We start from the raw sequence: 21,000 nt of genomic DNA, 5'->3' as shown, positions 1-21,000 counted from the left end.
TTAAAATCTATATGTGGAAGGTCAGAAATTTGTTATCTTTCCTATTTTGAAAACTTATTCACTTTCCTTTAGTATTAAATGAGTATAAGTGGATTAGAGAAGAAACAGAAAAGACATAAAACACTGAGAAGTGAGACATTTTCTGTAATCCTATCACCCAGAGTCAAGGCGTGGCCATGGTTCAAGATCAAAAGATGAGGTTCTCTGTCAATCCTTCAGGTCTAGATTTATCAACAAACATCTCCAAGTAAGAATTGAGAATATGGTTTTTATAGGAACACAAGCAAAAATAGCTTATGGAGTAGAATGCAAAATTACTTTTGCCACGATAAACACACTCAAAGGCATTTCATACCTGGGTGCCTGCCCCCATGGGGCTCTTACAAATTGGGGATCTTTAGGGAAAGGCTGGAGATGGCTCTCCTGGAAACGTGCTCCCTGATGGCGTGGTGACACCTTCTAGGGTAGTGAATGCAACTTCTGAAAACAATTTTCCCTTCACAACGCAGAGGACATTTTGGACAACATTTCAGACCCCGGAAGGATTTTAGGAGACCATGGAATCCAAGCCCCATTTTATAGATGAGGCAGTCAAGGCCAGGGTTTAAGGGACTTATCCAAAGTCCTCCATGGGTGGCGGTGCAGAGCCTTGCTCTCCCAGCTGCTGTCCCTTGACATCTGGCTGCACCACGTTGCCTCTTACATTTCCCCATCAATGCTGGTTGCTACCCACATGCTGCCTTTCCTCTCTACATCCCTGTCTCCCTAATAAATAATGGATGCTTAATGCTAAACTACTCCCAGGTGGAAGATTAATGGCACTGGGGGGAGCTACAATTTTTCCCACACCTGAGCTGTGCTATGCATTTCCAGTCATATTGGTGGATCTGTTATGTGAATTTATAGTTGTACCTTAAGCAGGGCAAAAATATACTTCTTAGCAACAACTCCCTGTTCTGCCAATCTCCCAGGAGCTCTGGGGTAGGGCCGTGCCAGCTTGGGGGGTTCTTCGAGTAAGGTTGGTGGGGAGATATGACCTTCGCTGAGAAGGTAGAGACCCTTTCTCCAGGCTTCCACTGCATCCACCCCATAACTTCCCCAGCAGAAGTCAACTTCTGCTTCCCACCCCAGAGTTTCCATTTTGTATGGGAGGAAGCTTCCTTTTTGCTGGAGGGCCCAATGTTCAATACCCCAAGTGACCTCAGTAGGTTTGCTCCAGCCTCTTCCTGTCTTCCCGCTGTTCTCACATGGTTTTTCAGTCTCTAGACATCTACCGATAGAAACAAGACAAACTGTCATTATACCCTGGGCTCCCCCCTCATCACACTTGTATTTGCTTATTTAATATCCATCTTGCCCAAATCTGGAGGCTCCCTGAGCCCATCTCACCTATCTCTTAGGAGCTTAGCATAAGGCACATGGCATACTCAAAAAAACTTTGGGAAATTAAACCAATAAGAAATTCTGTCCAACTGCCCATGGGGTAGACCATGAGGTTAGGATAAAGGGTCCACACTCCCTGACACATTCACCCCAATGCTGATGAGCTGTATAGAGAATGGGCAAGTCACATGAACTCCCAAAGCCTCAGTCTCCTCATCTGTCAAATGGAGGTGCTAAACTTTGATCTGGGAAGGACCTTCTGATTCTCACATTTACTGTTTCTTGGACTCTATGTGCTCCAGGAGGCCCGGGTTCCTCTTCCTATCTTCATTCTTGGGGGAATCTCATGTCTATTCATGAAGGAAATAGCCCTGCCCAACTTCCTTCCTCACCTTGAAAGATGTGAGCAGTGATAAATTTGCTCTTATTTAATAGACAAATATTATTTCAATGAGGCCCTGTATTGGGAGTTGTGGATACAGCCAATGAATAAGATGGTGACCCTCCCCTCAAGAAGCTCCTAGACTATAGGAGAAGACAAACAGCAAAGACAAGAGCAATAATCATACCAGCTAACATTTATTTACAGCTTATGTGCCAGGCACTGTTTTAAGTGCTTTATATATAGTCACTCTTTTTCTTTTTTTTTTAAGTTTATTTATTTCTAATATCTATACCCAATGTAGAGATTGGAGACTTTGAGATCAAGATTGCAACCTTGAGATCAAGAGTTGCATGCTCTACCGAGTGAGCCAGCCAGGCACCCCTCATTCTTTTTCTCTCAATAACCTATGAGGTAGCAACTATTGTCCTTATGTTGTTATAGATGAAGAAATTGGGGCATTGAATATGTTGCCTATAATTGGCAGAGCTGGAATCTGAACCCAGAGAGTCTGATTCCAGCCCCCAAGCTGTTACCTATTGTATATACCTAAACAGATTGATTGCCATACCACCGATATGGGCTGTGACAGATGGGACAAACAGACTTCTGTGACCAGGAGGACATATCATAAGATAATTACTAACAGATTCCTTGAAAAATGGAAAACACCTATATATACACAGAAAGCTCTTCTAAGAGTGAGCATTTAATAATTATTAGCTGCTGTTATTGTTGTTATGTGCCTCATCGCATAGATGGGGATGAGCTCCTACAGTGCTGAGCCTACGTCTCAGGCCTATATCTACACTCTCCAATCTAAGCCCAAGCCCAAAGCTAGAAGCAGGAATCATCTGATGATCTGAGAGATTGTCAGATGTCCCGGATGAGTGACAGAACTTCACATAGCAGGTGCTCAAATCTACTGGAAGACCTGTCATGGGCAAGCCTTGACCTGGGTTTTCCTCACCCATCCCCGAGGACCAGATGGTTGTAGCCATTTTCCAGATAAGGTATATCATGTCTATACTCGCTCAACTTGCTTACCTTGCCCCAAGCCCTTCTCCCTAACTTGCACATCTCTGAAAATACCTTTTGCTTTTATTTGGCAAAAAGGGGGAGACAGGAGCAAAGACAAACCCCTGGTGTCGGCTGCTGGTTGGCTTGGCTACAAGGTTGAGGGCTGAGTCTGAGACACAGAATGTATTTTGAAACCTCTTTAACTTGAAGTTTACCACTCTTGTTTTTCCAACCTCTCGAAGCACTGGGGAACTATTTTATTATTATTATTATTTTTATAAGTTCATCAAGATGGACTTCAATAAAAATTTTTAAAAATTAATCAGGGAATGTCTGTTCATGGCAGTAAATTAGAAAACAGAGAAGCAAGAAGAAGACAATTAAAATCCACTCTAATCTTACCTCTAGAAATAACTACTGTTAATGTTTTGGCCTTTGTACACATCCTTCCAGATGTTTCCCACACATATGAAATAGGAGGAAGATTATCAATGCTGGAGCATTGCCAATACTCCCCCACTCCCATTAATTCTCATTCCCACTACCCCATCCTGGGCCAATACAAAGAGTTCAGGCTTGGCCCTGCTGCTTCTCCCCTCCCCTCTTCCCAGGAGGGCCTAGCATTGGCCACACAGAATCTCTGGCTTTTGTGATGGAGAATAGGAAATGGGGTGGACCCTACAGGCAGAAGGGGGTGGGCTGAAGGATTTTTAAGTGGGATTTTGGAGAGAGGTGGAGAAGCAGCTCTGATACAACGAGAGAGAAATTCAGGGAATTTTAGAAGTATTACTGGGCATGATACAATAGCCTTCATGTACATGAAAAATATGAGGAAAGGAATAGACGTATTTAAAAATTACTTTTGTTGATGTAGACACACAGCCTGAGCCATCTGGGTCACACTTTTATAAACAGAATATACAAATATACATACATATGTATGCACATATATACATATATAAGGTTTTTTAATAAAATGGGATTATACATAAGATTTTGAGACCCTTTTTATACAACAATGTTGTGAAATCGCTCTGCCAGTAAATATATATATTATATATATTCCATTATTATATAAGGGAATAACCTTCATGATTTCATAGCATTCTGCTCTGTGGAGTTTTCAGGCTCCATGTAATAGTCCAGTACTATAGGTGGTGTCCTAATATTTTACAATAGAAACAAAGCTGAAATAAGTATACTTGTGATTAACACTGAACATAACCATGGATTCAGCCCCTAGAAGTTTAAACCCCTAGAAGTTTAATTATGGGGTCAGAGGGAGGATATGCATATAAGGAAGATCTTGGACTCTTAGGATATATCATCATTTAGCAGCAAAGGCCACAGGTTTTCAGAAGAACTTAAGGCCATTTATTCTCCATACCTGAACACATGAATCACCCACCCACCCAGCCCACCCCCACCAACCCCTCAGGGCTTGAGCTTGGATACCTACTGGAAAGAATAAGAATCTGTGATCTTTTCAGTGTTGTTCTCAAAAGAGCATACCAGGATGGCCCACACAGGGGCCAAGTATCCATGTGACTTCAGCTTCTCTTTGAATACTGCAGAACAAACTTGAAGGAAATGACAGCCCGCTGGGACACCCAAGTACCTTCTTTCTAGAGAGTATTCCAACACAGGACACAGCTCCGTCCTTTTGCCTGTCATGGAGCATATTCTATAGCCCTAAGACTTTATCAGAAGTAAAAACTAGTTTTCCATCAGACTCCTTATGAAAGGACAAGCCATGGACCAGGAGAAAAATGCTAGGATTTATATACAGAATATATACATAATTCCTACACATGAAGAACAAAATACAACTCAACTTAACAATTGGACAAAAGGCTGGAATAGGATTGCCAATAAAAGAAGATCCATAACATATCCAATAAACACATGTCGAAGTATGCAACGCCACTAGTAGTTAGGGAAATCATATCATTTCACATTTACTGGAATGACTAAAGTTGAGAAGATTAATAACAGCAAATGTTGATGAGGCTGAGGAGTGAAATCTGAACTGTCCCATTTCTGGCGGGAGGGTCAAATAGCACACATACTTCATAGACCTGTTTGTAGTTTCTTAAAAAGTTGAACATATACCTTATGACCCAGAGATTCCACTCCTACTGATTTATCCAAGATAAATGAAAACATTGTCTTGGCCCATTCAGGTGGCCAGAACAAAATTCCACAGACCTGTTGCTTATAAACAACAGAAATGTATTTCTCACAGTTCTGGAGGCTGGAAGTCTGAGTATGGGTGAGGGTTCTCTACCTGGCTACAGACTTCTCACTGTACCCTCAAATGAGGGAGGGGGCTCTCTAGGGTCTCTTGTCTGAGGGCACTGATCCCCATACATGAGGCCTTCACACTCATGACCTCATCACTTCCCAAAGGCCCCATGTCCTAATATCAACACTTTTTTTTTTTTAATACCAACATTTTGGAGGTTAGGATTTGAACCTATAAATTTTAAGGGGATGGAGGGATCCCTGGGTGGCGCAGCGGTTTGGCGCCTGCCTTTGGCCCAGGGGGCGATCCTGGAGACCCGGGATCGAATCCCACATCGGGCTCCCGGTGCATGGAGCCTGCTTCTCCCTCTGCCTGTGTCTCTGCCTCTCTCTCTCTCTCTGTGACTATCATAAATAAATAAAAGTTAAAAAAAAAAATTTAAGGGGATGGAAAAATTCAGACCATTCACAAGATATTTACATGAAAATATTTATAGCAATGTTTTCTGGTAGCTCCAAACTGGAAACAATCCAAATGTCCAACAACAGAATAGTAGACAGAGGTATATTTATACAACAGAATAGTACTCGGTAATTAAAAAACACTTGATACATGCAACAACATAGGTGAATTCTTTTTAAAAAATATTTATTTATTTATTTGAGAGAGAGAACAGGGAGGAGGTACAGAGGGAGCCGTTAGCAGACTCCATGCTGATGTGGGGCTCAATCTCACGATCCTGAGATCATGACCTGAGTCAAAACCAAGGGTCTGATGCTTTACCGACAGAGCCACCCAGGCATCCCCAACATAGGTGAACTCAGAGCACAAGAAGTCAGACACAAAAGAGTACATACCAAATAATGCCATTTATATCAAGTCCAAGAATAGGTAAAACTATGAGGGTAAGTATCAGAAAAGTAGTTGCTAATGGGAGGCATGCTGTGTGACTTTCAGGAGGTTATAAAAATGTCCTATATTTTGATCAGACTGGTGGTTATAAGGGTACATACATGTGTCAGTGCTCATCCAGTTGTACACTAAAGACCTATACATTTTATCATATATAGATTTTGCCTGAATAAAACAAAACAAGATGGCTTGGGCAACATAGCTAGTTCTCTGGGGATAGTCAGGGAAGGCCTCTTTGAAGAGGTGACAGTTTTGAAAACCTGAAAGAGAAGAAGGGGTTAGCCATGTGAAGGTCACCGGGAAGCTTATGAAAAAGTCCTGAGATGGACTTTTAGTATTTCAGAAAGAGTAAGGTGGGCTGTTGTAGGATGAATTGTGAACCTCGCTCCCCCCTGCCAATTCATATGTTCAAGTCCTAACCCAGGTACCTTTAAAAGAAACTGTATTTGGAGATGAGGTTTTTGCAGAGGTAATTAAGTTAAAATGAGGCCATTCGAGTGGGGCTTCATTCAATATGACTGGTGTCCTTATAAGAAGAGGAGATTTGGACGCAGGCATGTAAAGAGGGAAGATGGGGGGTGGGGGTGGGGCACCTGGGTGACTCAGTGGTTGAGCGTCTGCCTTTGGCTCAGATTATGATCCTAAGGTCCGAGATCAAGTCCCACATCAGGCTCCCTGCATGGAGCCTGCTTCTCTCTTTGCCTGTGTCTCTGCCTCTCTCTGTCTCTCATGAATAAATAAATAAAAATCTTTTTTTTAAAAAAAAGAGGAAAGATGTTATGAAGATAGGGAGAAGACATCCATCTAGGATCCAAGGAGAAGAGCCTGGAGCAGATCCTTCCCTCATGACCCCCAAAAGGAATCAACCCTGCCAACTTCTTGATCTTAGACATCCAGCCTTTGGAATTGTAAGAAAATAAATTTCCATTGCTTTAAAAGTCACCAGGTGTGTGGCACTTTGTTAGGGCAGCCGGAGCTAATACATGGACCGTGTGTGGCTGGAGCCACAACTGTCAGGAGATGGGTTAGAAAGGCTGGCGGGAACCAGATCACTTAGAATCTTGAAGGCCACAGCAAGAAGGCGGGAGTGTTTTCAAAGGGCACTGGGAAACTCTCGAAGAATTTCAAGCAAGGGAGAAATGTGATTGGCATTTACAGAAGGTGAAGTAGAAGGCTCTTGCAGCAATCCAGGTAAGGAGAAATGGCAGGGCCTTGAATTAGGGTGGTCATGGACATAAAAGCTATGGACAAGCTTGAGCAATGTTCTGGAAGACAGCTGACAGGACTTGCTGAGAGATGAGATGTGGGGATGAAACAAAGCAAGGAGTCAAAGCCAAGACCCCTTATTTACCAAGAAGGGGCATCTTGCTACCTGGGTCTCCTTGATGTTCTCTGAGCTCCCCAGGCACACATCTTCCCCTGGGCCCTCCCACTTGCTGTTCCTTCGGCCCAAATGCTCTTCCCCCAAGGGCTAGCCTAGCAAGCTCCCTCATTTCAGGTCTCTGCTCAGAAGTCACTTTCCCAGAGAACCTGCCCCAGGGTCAACTGAAAAGAGCACTTCCTGTTTTCCTCTTGCTTTATACTCTTCTGTAGCATTTCTGCCACTGGGCTGTACATCTATGGGCTCAGGCGCCTATTACTTTTTCTTCCTACTGGAATATAAGCTCCCTGAGGGTGGGGACTCTTTAATGTGTCCTGCTGCATCCCAGAATGGCAAATAGTAGGACTTTAATACATACTAGTTAAATGAATAAATGGAAATTCATCTTAAAAGAGAGCCTGGAGGATTTCTGCTCAAAAACCTCTATCAGTGGGATCCCTGGGTGGCGCAGCGGTTTGGCGCCTGCCTTTGGCCCAGGGCGCGATCCTGGAGACCCGGGATCGAATCCCACATCAGGCTCCCGGTGCATGGAACCTGCTTCTCCCTCTGCCTGTGTCTCTGCCTCTCTCTCTCTCTCTCTCTCTCTCTCTCTGTGACTATCATAAAAAAAAAAAAAAAAAAAAAAAAAAAAAAAAAAAAAAAAATCCTGTATCAGTAAAAGGCATTTCCAAGTGTCCAAAATGAACTAGATGTAGAGGCCACTTTACAGCAAACAGGCTTGAGCAATGGAATGTAAGCTGAAAGGGCCCCAGGGTGAAGCCCTGGCTGAGAACGACAGGCTGAGCAGGTGACCCGCCTCAAAATACCTACAGGCCCCAACTGACCAATGGGCTACTTACACCTAGGCACAGTTACCCAAGAAAGGTAAAATTCCATACATCGCCATACCTCATCTTCCCTCTCTAAAAACGGCCCCCACCCACCACCCACTGCCTCTCCTCTGCTGCCCTACCCTCCAGCTCCCTTGCAGTGTTTTTAACATTCTATTTCCTTTGTTCTGCCTCAGGTGAATTCTTTCAACCACCCTCCGGGAGCCAGCCACGAGCTTCTACCTAATTGTCACCCCATATTTGGGGGTCCACATCCCATCAGGAGAGAGGCCAGACTTAGACACCACATTTGACAGCCTTATCTAGAATGGAGGTGAAGAGGAGGGATGAAGGGCTCTTGATGTGGGGAACACAGGCAAAAGAAAAAAATTTAAATTTCCTTACACTTTACAGCCCACTGACAAGTCCTGGAGACAGGCAGAGTGATCTTCTAGGAACTCAACTGCCTCGATGCTCATACTTTGCTAAAGGCAAATGGTGATCTTAGCTTAACATTATCCTGACTTCCGAGATGCTGGTAAGTCTCCTTTAACATATAAACATTCCTGAAACTTCCTTTATCTCTATCCCACAAGATACATGTTAGCAATCATCCCCCAAGCATATGGCCCCCTGATAGACATCTGAAAGGTCTCATGACTCAAGTTTTGGTAAACGGTAGTATAGGACCTTCTCCTAACAACAGCTGGCCCCATCAAGGTCCTGGAAACCTTGTTTCCAAATTCCTTAGAGACTTATGCTCTCCCTGACCCCTCCCAACTAGAAAGTTGGGGCCACTCCTCGTGATCCTACAGAAGAGAGACCCTGACGGTGCAGCATTTTCTGCCCACAGGTCTAGACTCTGTGCTTTAATAAAAACACCTTTTTGCACTTAAGACATCTCAAGAATTCGTTCTTGTCCGTTCGCTCCTAACCCCAACATTTTCACATCATTAAGGCCATTTATTCAAGACTTTCTTGGGGATCCCTGGGTGGCTCAGCGGTTTAGCGCCTGCCTTTGGCCCAGGGCGCGATCCTGGAGTCCCAGGATCAAGTCCTGCGTCAGGCTCCTGGCATGGACCCTGCTTCTCCCTCTGCCTGTGTCTCTGCCCCGCCTCATCATAAATAAATAAAATCTTAAAAAAAAAAAAAAGACTTTCTTGAGTTATGAGCCCCAAAGTGGATAGATGCCTTACAAGGCCACACTCTCCAGGACACAGTCCAGAGAGTTTTCCCTTCCTCTAGTGGGGAGAAGCATTCTCAGGGCACAGGTGCAGGCAGCAGCTTCCTCCTGAGCCTACATCTCAAGAACTTCTCTGACAATAAAAGGAGATCAGTACCCTTCAGAACAGGTAGGAGGGTTCAAATTCCTGGTTTGGTGACTTCTTTTCTGCAACAGGCATGCAAATGGAATTTTTAAAAGTCTCAGCAAAATTGCAAATTTCACCGAAAGTTCCAATCCCCTAATCATATTCGCAGTTGGCTCTGTGGGCAACCAGCCCCTACCCTTAGGTGTTTTCCAAGTCACCTTATTAACATAACAGAAGATACGTTAAAATTCTCAACGCTTAGGAAATTCCAAAGTTTTTGGAGCTCTGTGCCAGGAAACCAAATAGATATTTCTTATTATAAATCACAACACCACAACGTGTGACAAAATTCATCGCAGTCCTGAGATGTCTTTTACAGGGTTAGGATGGAAGAGAGACAAAAAATAGTATATCCCTTTCTCCCTTATGGAATCTGTTAGCCATAATTAAAACAGCTAATGTTCACTGTGTTTTCTATGTGCTTTGCCTGCATTAACTCACTTAATTCTTACAACCACCCTAGAAGGCAGGTATCCCCATCTTATAGATGAGAAAACTAAAGCATGGAGAGGTGGAGTAACCCAAACCCACACTGCTAGGAAGTAGCTGAGCTGGAATTTGAGGCCAGCCGAGCTCCGGAGGCCACGAGCTTGACCATTACACAGCACTGCTTGCTAACACTGATACATGAGCTACAGTCAATTAAAAATATCTTTTGAAAAGGATTCAACTTGAAAGTAAACACAGAAGAATGGCTTTGGCTCATGGGAAGCTATTTCACTGTGCGCTTCTGAGGGGAGCCATCGCCTGCTTTTGCTCATCTTCTTAGCTGAGTTGGTGCTGTGGGCAGCAAGGAGACAGGTCAGTTTTGAGAGTCGACACCATTCCATAGCAAAATAGCCTCTCTCCAACCACCCACTGAGATCTCCTTTTTTTCTCTTTTCAGGTCTTGAAAAAGCCACATCCACCAAATCCCTCTTTTTCCCTCTAGCTGCCCCTAAAACACAACCTCTGACTGTAGCCAGGCCATCCTGAACCCAGAAGGAACAGTGGTCACTGCCTCTTCACCACACTCAACTATCTTTTTACAGAGGGCCAACCAAAGATGAGAGGCTAAGACCGGAGGGATGAGAGACATGGGAGGTTATGCTGGTTTTGCTCCTTTAAAGGCCCAACTACCCATGTTTCTCACGTAGTGGACACTGTGATGAACTCAGCAGCATCTGCTACTCTCCCCGCATCTTAGCCAAGGGGTCTGGGGGCAACTAGCCTGCCCCAGCTCCCTTGGTGAGGTCTGACTGGGTTAAATCAATCAGAGTAAGCCTTCCACCCCCATTGCCATAGCGATGGATACAGGAGTGGGCACTTGACTTTTGGAGGCTCAGTTAGAGTAAAAGCCATAGGCTCTGTTTCATGGCTGGAAAGAAGCAATGTAGTATGGAGATGTGGGGCCAGGGCCACTGAAGCCACTTCCCAGTAGAGCCAACCTGTGGATGAAGCCGGCACGTAAGGACAGTACTGCACAATGCACAGAGATGTAACTGGAGCCTCAATCAAATCGTGCCTGGATTTATTGTACCCAATACATTCCCTTCCTTATTTAAGATCATTTGATGAGGGTTGGGTTTTCTGTTATTTTAGGCAAAACATCCTAACTGATAACCACTATTTAGATGGAACTTAAAACAATTACAGACATTTGTCTAGGCTTTTCATAAGCCAGTCACATCAAATGTTTATATGGCTCAGAGTTGTAAATCTGCCCTATATTTTCAAGTCTCAGCTCAGGAGTCACCTCTTCTGGTTGACACACTTGTTCATTTGCTCAACAAATAGAGACACTGAATTTACTATGCGCCGGTTCCTATTCACAGTGCTGAGGTTTCCAGGATGAATAAAACATGATTCCTGTCCTTGACGAGTCAAATGGGGAAAATAACACAAGGAAATCTACAGATGGAAGACCAGGCGTGAGGGTTTCGATGGGGCTGAGGAAAAAGGGATACTATACTATGCTACTAGGGCAGGTACCCCAAGTCAGACTCATAGATATGGGGACAAGGAAATGACTCTGGGGGAGAAAATGTTTAGACTGAGTTCTGTAAGCACTGCCTGGGATCACTGGTTCTCACCCCAGAGTGGGTCTGCCCTCAGCGTGATGTCTGGAAACATGTCACAACTTTGGAGGTGCTATGGGAGCTGGTGGGAGAGGCCAGAGATGTCAAACATCCTACAACACACAGGACAGCCCTCCACACAGAGAATTATCCAGGCCCAAACCCGACAGTGCTGAGACTGAGAAACTCTGGCTGCTTGAAGTAGGTGGGAAAGGATGTCTTGAGCAGAGGGACGAACATGGGTCCACATGACAAATGCGGGAAGGGCGCATAGGGCCGGAGCCAAGGGTGGATTAGGAGGTGGCGAGCATCTGTTGGAGGGCAAGCCCGAGCCAGCCAGAGCAGACGAGTCTTGAGCCACAAGCTGAGGGTTGAATCCTACCCTGAGAGCTGTCGGGAGCTACTGAAGGATTTGAAACAAGGTGGGTTTTAGGACTCCTCTGTCAGCTGTTTGGCAGCTTGCTCAGTGGTCAGTACTGGGGACTGGACGGGTCGCAGCTGTGGCACCGACAGGAACAGGTCTCCCATCTCCCTCCTCCTACACAAGTTCACTGCCACAGCCTGTTGCTCCTGTTCCCACCTGTCTCCTCCCCTAGTGTGGAAAAGCACCGGGGGCAAGTGCTCAGGGGACTCTATTTTTCTCTTCTCCAGAGAGCCTGGCCCAGGTAGTGCAGTGGAATCACCTGTGGGGCTTGCATGCTAACGCCAGCAGAGAAAGTAGAAATCAGGGAAAGTAAAAAAAAAAAAAAAAGTCAAAGAAAGTAAAATCTTGGAAAGGCCCGACGTGGGACTCGATCCCGGGTCTCCAGGATCAGGCCCTGGGCTGAAGGCGGCACTAAACCGCTGACCCACCCGGGCTGCCCTTGTTTTGTTTTTTTTAAAAAAGATTTTATTTATTTGACAGAGAGAGAGAGAGGCAGAGAGAGAGAGAGAGAGAGAGAGAGGGAGAGAATAAGCCAGGGGAGCTGCAGGCAGTGGGAGAAGGGAAAGCAGACTCCTTGCTAAGCAGGGAGCCTAATGCGGGGGTGGGGGACCCGGATCCCAGGAGCCAAAGGCAGCCCCCCCCCCCCCCCGCCGTGTATACAATCTTACAGAGTAGTACCTGAAAAGAAATGAGTCATCTCTAATGTACAATATGAACAGAATATATTCAAAAGCTAATTTTTTGGCAACATTTGAATGTTTCCCTTTGTCTTTCAGGGCCCCTGTTGCTGAATTCACGGATGCCACATGGTTCCACAGCCCTGGGTAAATGTTTGCCAGAGGAAATGAGAGCGGTGGCAGTTCCCAAGGGATTCTCATTAGTCCTCTGGCCTCCGGCTCCAGCGGGGGCTCGGGGTCTCACGGGGGCTAAGGAGCACCCGGGGCCGGGGGGGTCTAGCGTGGAGCGGTGCTCTGCTCAGGCCAGGGAGCCCTCTCCTCCAGCTGCTGGGCACGCTGCCACCAGCTGGGAATGGTCTTTGCTCTCCCTGGGCGCTGGTGGCAATCGGCAATGCCAACTCCCTCCGCAGGAATTGTCCTTGGCTAAAGAGAGCTGCCTGACCCAAGGACACCCAGTGACTGGTCAGCGCTGGAGTACAAGAGCCCAGACGCTTCACGCACGCTTGGAACAACTCGGCAGGCCCACGCGGGCTGAGCTGCGGCCTTGTAGTAGCTGTACCACAGCCCAGATCTCAGCTCTGCTTTTTCCTGCTTCCTTCCTCCCCTGCAGGTGTCCACACCCAGAGCACACAGGGGACCCTGGCCTGCAATAAGAGGCTATGAGGTCTTGGGCAACCCTCTCAGGTCGCCTCCCTCTTCGGGAGCTTTGACTATTGCTCAATAGACTCTGCTTTCCTGCCCCACCCGCCGCCGCCCCCCAAAAGGCGGCTATGAGGTCTCAGAGTCCAGGAGAAGCAAGACGGGTAGGCAGGCACCACGAGTAGAAGCGGGCAGTGCTCAGAGCACAGGGAATCAGAGAGTGAAAAGGCAGATGGCACTTGCGTGCTTGCAACAGAGAGGAAGTCGCTTGTCTCCTGCCCAGTGGGAAACTGCCCGCATGGTAGGGAAGTCCTGGACCCATAAGGGAGGCCTGGCTCCAAGTGAGATCATGAGGCCATCCTGAAACCTGGCCCACTCCCTCTCAAATCTGCCCACAAGAATCCACCTCCTGCTCCCCACTTGCCAAGTGGCATCCATCTTTGAGCGGTTAGCAAGTGTCTGGAGAGCCAAGGCCTGGTGAGATCTGGCCTATACCAGAAGGCCCCAACCACCCAACACCTCCACCTCTCTGCCCTGGGCTCAGCCAGGGAGACGGACTTCTTATTAACGGGTATTTCCTTAGGATTACAAGCCCCTGACTTAACTTGAGATGACACAGCAAGCCAGGCTTATGAACAGCTGAAGCTAAATGGCAGAGGTTGGAGGAGAGTAAGGGCTGAGACGAGAGGACACATGTAAGACAGTTCTGGGTGCGATGCTAAGGGAGTGATGGTGATGAGAGCGGGGTCAACATAACAGCGCCCAGTCCAGGGGACAACAAGCAGGTTACCTCTGAAGTGAAGGACAAAATCCTCAAATCCAGCCATCTGCCTCCCAAAGAAACCAAGACCCATAGGTATGAGGTCAAGGAAAAGATTCTGAAGGAGAAAATGTTTAGACTGAGTTCTGCAACCACTCCCTGGATTGCTGGTTCTCCCGCCAGAGTGGGGCTACCCCCAGGGTAATGCCTGGAAACATTACCTAACATCATGTACCCTAACTGGGAACATCATGCAGTATTAGGGCAGCCCAGGACTTTCCGTGGGGACTGAGCTCTGAGCGACGCTTCCGTCTTCCCCTCTGCCACATGTGCCTCTTCTAGCTCTCCCCACCGCTTCCCAGTACTGCTCTGCTCTGCTGGTAATTCTCCTCTCCTCTCTCTTTTATCTGTGGAGGGGACAGCAAGGCTGACGGGCCATCACTGACTCACGGTCCCCTGGGAGGCGGTGGCGGTGCCCGAGACCCGGCTTCTGTCAGCGGGAGGCCTGGTGTGCAGAGTTCCTGGTAGTGCCCAGGGAGCCCCCACCTCCCCTGCTGTCCTGTCCTGCTGGGGGATGGGGGGTGGAGGCAGCTCCCCCAGCCCCGGGTCGGTCTCCCCCTCCAATGACCCGGTGAGCGCCTAACTCCTCGTGGGCACATTTGGTCTGTTCAAAGAGCTCGAGGTCTTCTGGTTTCTGCAGCGGACCCTGCCTGACACAGTCCCCCCTTTTTGTAGGTCTACTTCTCAATTGCAAAATCAGCTGGTTTTTCACTAACATTTCCAATCATTTCCCTGAAGAACGTCTCTGGAATGGCCAGTGATTGCGGTCACTCCAGTGGAACCTTCAACATCCCCTCCTCCTCCTCCTCTACTTTCTTCTTTCTTCTTTCTTCTTTCTTTCTTCTTTCTTCTTCTTCTTCTTCTTCTTCTTCTTCTTCTTCTTCTTCTTCTTCTTCTTCTTCTTCTTCTTCTTCTTCTTCTTCTTCTTTTTAATATAACTTATTCATTCATGAGAGACACAGAGAGAGGGGCAAAGACACAGACAGAGGGAGAAGCAGGCTCCCCGCAGGGAGCCTGATGTGGGACTTGATCCCAGGACCCCGGGATCACGATTTGAGCCTAAGGCAGACGCTCAACCACTGAGTCACCCAGGCGTCCCAACATCCCCTCTTCTGAGAGGCATCGAGGGATCAATCATCCTCCTTAACATTTTCAGACACTCTGGCCACATTTCAGGGTTTCCCCAAGAAGGCTTGGTGAGCACCCCTGGGGTGTGGAGCTTTGACAAGGTGCTGGAGAGAAACCTAAAGCAAGGAGCCTGTAAAGATCTCTACTTCTGAGAGGGGAGCATTCATTTTCTTTCTTTTTTTCTTTTTTAAAGATTTTATTTATTTGACACAGAGAGAGAGAGAGAGAGAGCACAGAAGCACATGCATGGGGAGGGGCAGAGGGAGAGGGAAAAGCAGGCTCCCCACTGAGCAGAGAGCAAGATGCGGGACTCGAACCCAGGACCCCGAGATCATGACCTGAGCAGACAGCAGCCCCTTAACCAACTGAGCCACTCCCATGCCCTGGGGAGTATTCATTTTCAAAGTTACAATTCAAACCTTCCGTTTCAGAGTTTCCCTCACAGCCAAGGCACTTAGCTGACCCCATTCCCGTCACATTTTTAAACTCCACACACAAATTGAGATTGAAGAGGTGCTTTTTTATTTCTGGGGAGTGATTTGATTATTCCTTGTCCTTTGGAAGCAAAGGTTGATTCCTCAACCACATAAAGGGATTACTGACTTGGCTGATAGGGGGAAACCTGCTTTGTGCACTGGGAGGAATTCATTTCAAGGCCAAAGTTAGCTTAAAAATACGGCGTGGCCTTTTAGCAGGGATCGGTTTGGGACATCTTTCTAAAATCGCCCCTTCATCTCAAAGGGGGTGCCACCTTCTGGAAAATTACTCACCAGGTGAGCCCCAGGAACTGCCAGGAGTGTGTTGCCTCCCTTAGCTGTCAGACGGCCCAAGAGGTTAAGAACTGTTGCTGCGGGCAGCCCCGGTGGCGAAGCGGTTTAGCGCCGCCTGCAGCCCGGGGTGTGATCCTGGAGACCCGGGATAGAGTCCCACACGGGGCTTCCTGCATGGAGCCTGCTTCTCCCTCTGCCTGTGTCTCTGCCTCTCTCTTGCTCTCTCTGAATGAATAAATAAATAAATCTTAAAAAAAAAAAGACCCCTGTTGCTGCAGGGGTGCCTGGGTGGCTCAGTTGGTAAGCGTCCGCCTTCAGCTCATGATCCCAGGGTCCTGAGATCAAGTCCCACATCGGGCTCCCAGCTCCATGGGGGGAGCCTGCTTCTCCCTCTATCTCTTCCTCCCTCTTTCTCTCTCATGAATAAATTAAAAAAAAAAAAAAAAAGAAGAAGAAGAAGAAGAAGAACTGTTCCTGCAAAACACAGTGATTCTAAAATCCCTTGGAGCCAAGAGTCTCTCTTGGGCAGGCCCCAACGCATCCTGCTCTATGGGAACATTTTCAAACAATTCCAGGCTGCCCTCAGTCCTGGAGCTAAGATTTGCCTGTGCTTTGTGTGTGTTGGTTTGCTTCTTTATTTATTTACTCCTTTACTTCTACATACAGCCTTTCCTGTAGGGATTCTAACACGGTCAGCTTTGAAAAAATTGAATCAATCTCCCAGTGCTTCTGTTTCTACCAGGTCAAGGAGCAGATCCCCATAGTGTTCTCTAATCTGGCAGAAATGACGGGAAATCTGGGCCTGGCTTTCAGCTCCCCAGACCCAGTAGGAGGAATGATATGCTTCCAACCGAATGACCTGCTCACTGCTGGGCTGATGGGATTCTTTTGTCAGGAGGGCCCTGGCGTTTTTAGAAAATCAAGAGTTTGGGAAATGAATGCATTGCTTAAAGCTGTGACTCTCTTCCTTTCCTCCTTTATCGGCGGGTCCATTTTTTCTTTTCTTTTTTTTTTTTTTGCTTGTGTGAGTTATCCGTGCAAGAAGTCCTGTGAGACCTGACATCCAGCCTCTCTGTGAGAGCAGAAGTCTAGGATATATGATGATGTGATACAGTGTGATGAATTTATATGGAAGCCCTACTGCATGGTGGTTGAGAGGATAGGTTCTGGAGTTCGGTAGACAAACTGTATAACCACTCTGTGCCCTGGTTTCCCCACCTGTACAAGGGGTGTGAGGAGGGTGTTTCCCTGACTGATTGCCTATGAAAATTCAATTGGATAATTCACATAAAAAGACTGGAATAGAGGCTGGTCTATCATGCACAGTCAGTAAATGATAGCTATTTTTCATGTGATCACAAGAGGAGAAGCAGGAACACGACAGTCTAAACTCGAAAAACTGGTCCCTAGATGATCACTTTGGCTTAAGGAAACTTATCTTTGCTTATGTTTCAGAGACCACATGCAATTCTCAGGACACGTATATTTAAGAAAAACCTATTAGAATGAAGTGGGCTTCCCTTGAAGCAATCTATAATTGGAACATTCATACATGTTTGTGAGGGGTGAGCAACCTCCTTTTAAAAATCATCCTTCTTCTGTCGCCGTAAGTAATGTACTAACACGGCACTCTAAAAGTATTAAGTCAGTACTACAAGTCATGGCATAGTGATGAAAAAAACCTGCACGGATCCCCCTTTTCAAGACTAATAGGGAAACTGTCCTATTTCCTCAAACTGTAAAAAGGTCTGTGCCTAGAGTCTCACAAGAGACCTATTAATTCCAATCTCGAAATACATTAAGAATCCTATCATATTGAAAAAAAAAAAAAAAGAATCCTATCATAAACCTTGGGTATGTCTGAGCAAATAAGTCCCCCAAACTATCGGCTTGAAGGAAAAATATTCACTGTTGGCAGGGATAGATTAACTGGAGAACTCAAATACCTGATTTTTAACCACAGGCTGATTATCAAATTGCTGACTGGGTTTAGTATAAAAAATATTTTTATGAGGAGAAATATTAATGTTGAGTAATTTCACCTGGAGGGGAAAAGAAATTTGCCCAAAGTATCTAGAATTTTATGAAACTATCAATTGGTTTTATATGAAAAAGGAAAACAGAAATAAAAGAGAAGGTTATCACCATCAACACAAACATCAAGTCTTAATTTCAGGTAAACTAGAAGTTCAAAATAGGTACAATATCTGTTTTTTAAGGTTCCATTAAAACCCCACTTTAAGCTTTTGTGGCAAACAATGACCAATCCTGGAGTGGGGGTGGGGGGACCTTCTTGCCTTCAAATTAGCAGAATATATTTACGAAATCAAGAGTCATTTTCAAATTACAACCTCACAGATTATAACAACACTTTATCCAGACATTTTTGAATCATAACTTTTGATACAAAAAACTTTTATTCGTAATTAGAGAAATGTTTTGGGAGAATGGGAAAAAAACCTGTTTCATAAAACCTAAGAGTAGATTTAAGGGCATGTGAAGTTCTGCGGCAGGGTGATGTATTACTGAGCACCTCCTCAGAGCAGCACTGATGTGAGTTCATGGGTGCAACTACATTAGCAGGATGTGAGCCATTGGATACAAGACACCCCACTATAGCTCCTCATCTGAGGAAATTCGATGCGATTAGAACAATTTTTGCGGTTTGGAGACATGACTGCATATAAACCTGGGCTTCATCATATGAAATCACCAAATCGCTCTGTTGGACATCTGATTGTTTCCATGGCATATTGAGGAGTTATGAAATCAGGAACAAATCCAACTCCTCAACACTGCTATGGATGAAAAGAAGCCTGTGTTCAAATGAATTCTTACCCACAGTCAGTCGTGGTTCCTACTGAGTTTTAAGGACAGAGGGGAAAAAATTAAGGACATTTAGAATCACTGTTGACTTAAGATCAATAATGTACTATTCATCAAATGTATGGATTTAGAGATCAAAATCCTCTTAGCAATAATTTGCTACTCTGAGACATTCCAAGTAGTCTTCCTTTGCAAAACTGGTAACAAGGAATAATAAAATAGAAAACATTTGGGTGCACTTTTAAATTCCACAAATATACAGCAGAGCAAGACATTATGGGACGCTCTATCTCCTTGGTTTTCAGGGGAAAGCAAAGCAGAGACTTACGTCGTATCCGCTGTTACGGATTCCACGCCGGGGTCGCTCTCGGGTTACCAGAAGGTCCATCTCTGTTTCCCCCGGACTCGGGCTGTTGAGAGACTGCCGGCTTCGGTAGACAGAGTTCTTCATCTGTTGCCTGAAGAAAATTCAACAACTGTTATGATGCAGCAAATGCCCTGACAGATGGAATTCTCCACTGATCCAAACTACAGGCAACCAATGAAGGATTTGGATTTGCCTTGCAGATCTCAGGATTCATGCTATTTGTTCTCTGGCCATCAGAGGCCATAGGAATAGTGGAATCAAAGTTTGTTTTTGTTTTTTGTTTTCCCAGATGCTGTAACCATTTGGCTTAATTGTAAATCCTCTTTTTATGGAAACCAGGTAAGGATAACCAATTGCAACGCTACAGCTTCATCTGAAATTCTGTTGCTGGCAAGGCCAGGGGCTCTCTCTCCCTTGACCTCAAGGACAGATAACGCTAGAAAAACAGACTTGCTCTGGTTGACCCTTGACTCAGGAGCCTGCTGCTCCTTTTAATCTTTCTGATTTCACACGCAGGGTTCTATGACTGAGTTAATAAACCCTGCGGCTAATGGGCCACTTAATACTTGACTATTGATAGATTTTCTTTTCTACCTTCCCCAGATTTCTTTCTGGGCTAAGGAGCCATAAACCAAGAGGCAGTTTGGAGCATATCCACCCATCCACCCAACCATCCATCCATCCATCTATCCAATATTTACTATCTACCATGTGCCAGGCACTGTGGAAGATGATAAGGATCCACAATGAACAAGACAGACATGGTCCTGCTCCTCTGGAGCTTCCATTCTAATGAGGGAGATAGACAATTCACATGATTATTTCAGAGGATGATGAATGCTAGTAAGAAAAATAAGATGTGGTAGAAGATGGCTAAAAGAGGGGACAACTTTAGATAGCACAGTTAGGGAAGGCCTCTCTAGAGAGAGGATGGTTTAGCTGAGACCCAAAGACAGCCTGTCACATGCTAATCCTGCACAGAACATTCCAAGCCAGGGAGTCAGCATGTTGAGAGGCTCTACTCAGCTCCCTTATGGAATACATATATTTGTCACCACTGTTTACACTTGCCTTTTGAGGACTCTTTATGAGGAAGAAGAAACAAACAGAAATATGGTGAGGACTGTAGCTGTGCTTTTTTTTCCATACAAGGCAACTCTTACAAGTGGGGAGTAAGGCCCCCTTGGGGATAGGTGGTTTCACATGATACTGCAGTACCATGTCCAACTGTACATTTCTCTTCGTGAATAACTGGCATTTCAGAGCATCTATCTTCAGAGAATTCCCCAGACACCAACTATTTTATGCCTCCGTTCTAAGATTCCATCCATTCATGGGTTGAAGGTGAAAAGGTTGCATTATTTATTCCCAGGGACTACGCAGGAAGCCAGAATCCTGGCAGGTAGACATAGACACACCTTTTCAAGATCACACACCCAGTTAGTCTTAGCATGACCGTCACACACTGTTTTAGTTTAGAACAGACATTAGAACTCCCAAGACAAAACACTACCCTTGCAATTAGCCTGGGAAGTAAAATACACACTATTAGACCCACCCCTTCACCATGAGGAGCTCACACCTGTTTAGACCACCTCTGTGATCTCCACTTGCCTGAAACCCATGATATCCTTCATTTGGGAGGAGCACTGTGATATTCTTGGGCGGCTACCCTTCCTGAAGGAGTTGGCCTGCAGAATCATGCATCAGAGCCCCATGGCCACAACGACTGGTCAGAGGACAGGCACATGAGTTGGTCCAATGAGACTGAGTCTCAGAGCTTTTGCTAG

At 45.8% G+C, this 21,000-nt stretch overlaps 1 protein-coding gene across 7 annotated transcripts in view; it reads right to left on the bottom strand.

Annotated features, from left to right (window-relative positions):
• KIAA1549L (KIAA1549 like) overlaps nt 1-21,000 on the bottom strand; it is a 267,232-nt gene that overhangs the window by 32,314 nt on the left and 213,918 nt on the right. For all 7 annotated transcript variants that reach the window (XM_077863535.1, XM_077863537.1, XM_077863536.1 and 4 more), the window contains one exon: nt 19,172-19,301. In XM_077863535.1, the coding sequence (XP_077719661.1) occupies nt 19,172-19,301 (130 nt within the window). The remainder of the gene's footprint in view (nt 1-19,171; nt 19,302-21,000) is intronic.

Source organism: Canis aureus, chromosome 21, assembly GCF_053574225.1.
Source record: "Canis aureus isolate CA01 chromosome 21, VMU_Caureus_v.1.0, whole genome shotgun sequence".
NCBI lineage: Eukaryota > Metazoa > Chordata > Mammalia > Carnivora > Canidae > Canis > Canis aureus.
The sequence above is the reverse complement of the archived record's forward strand: the minus strand, read 5'-3'. Positions and strand labels throughout refer to the sequence as shown.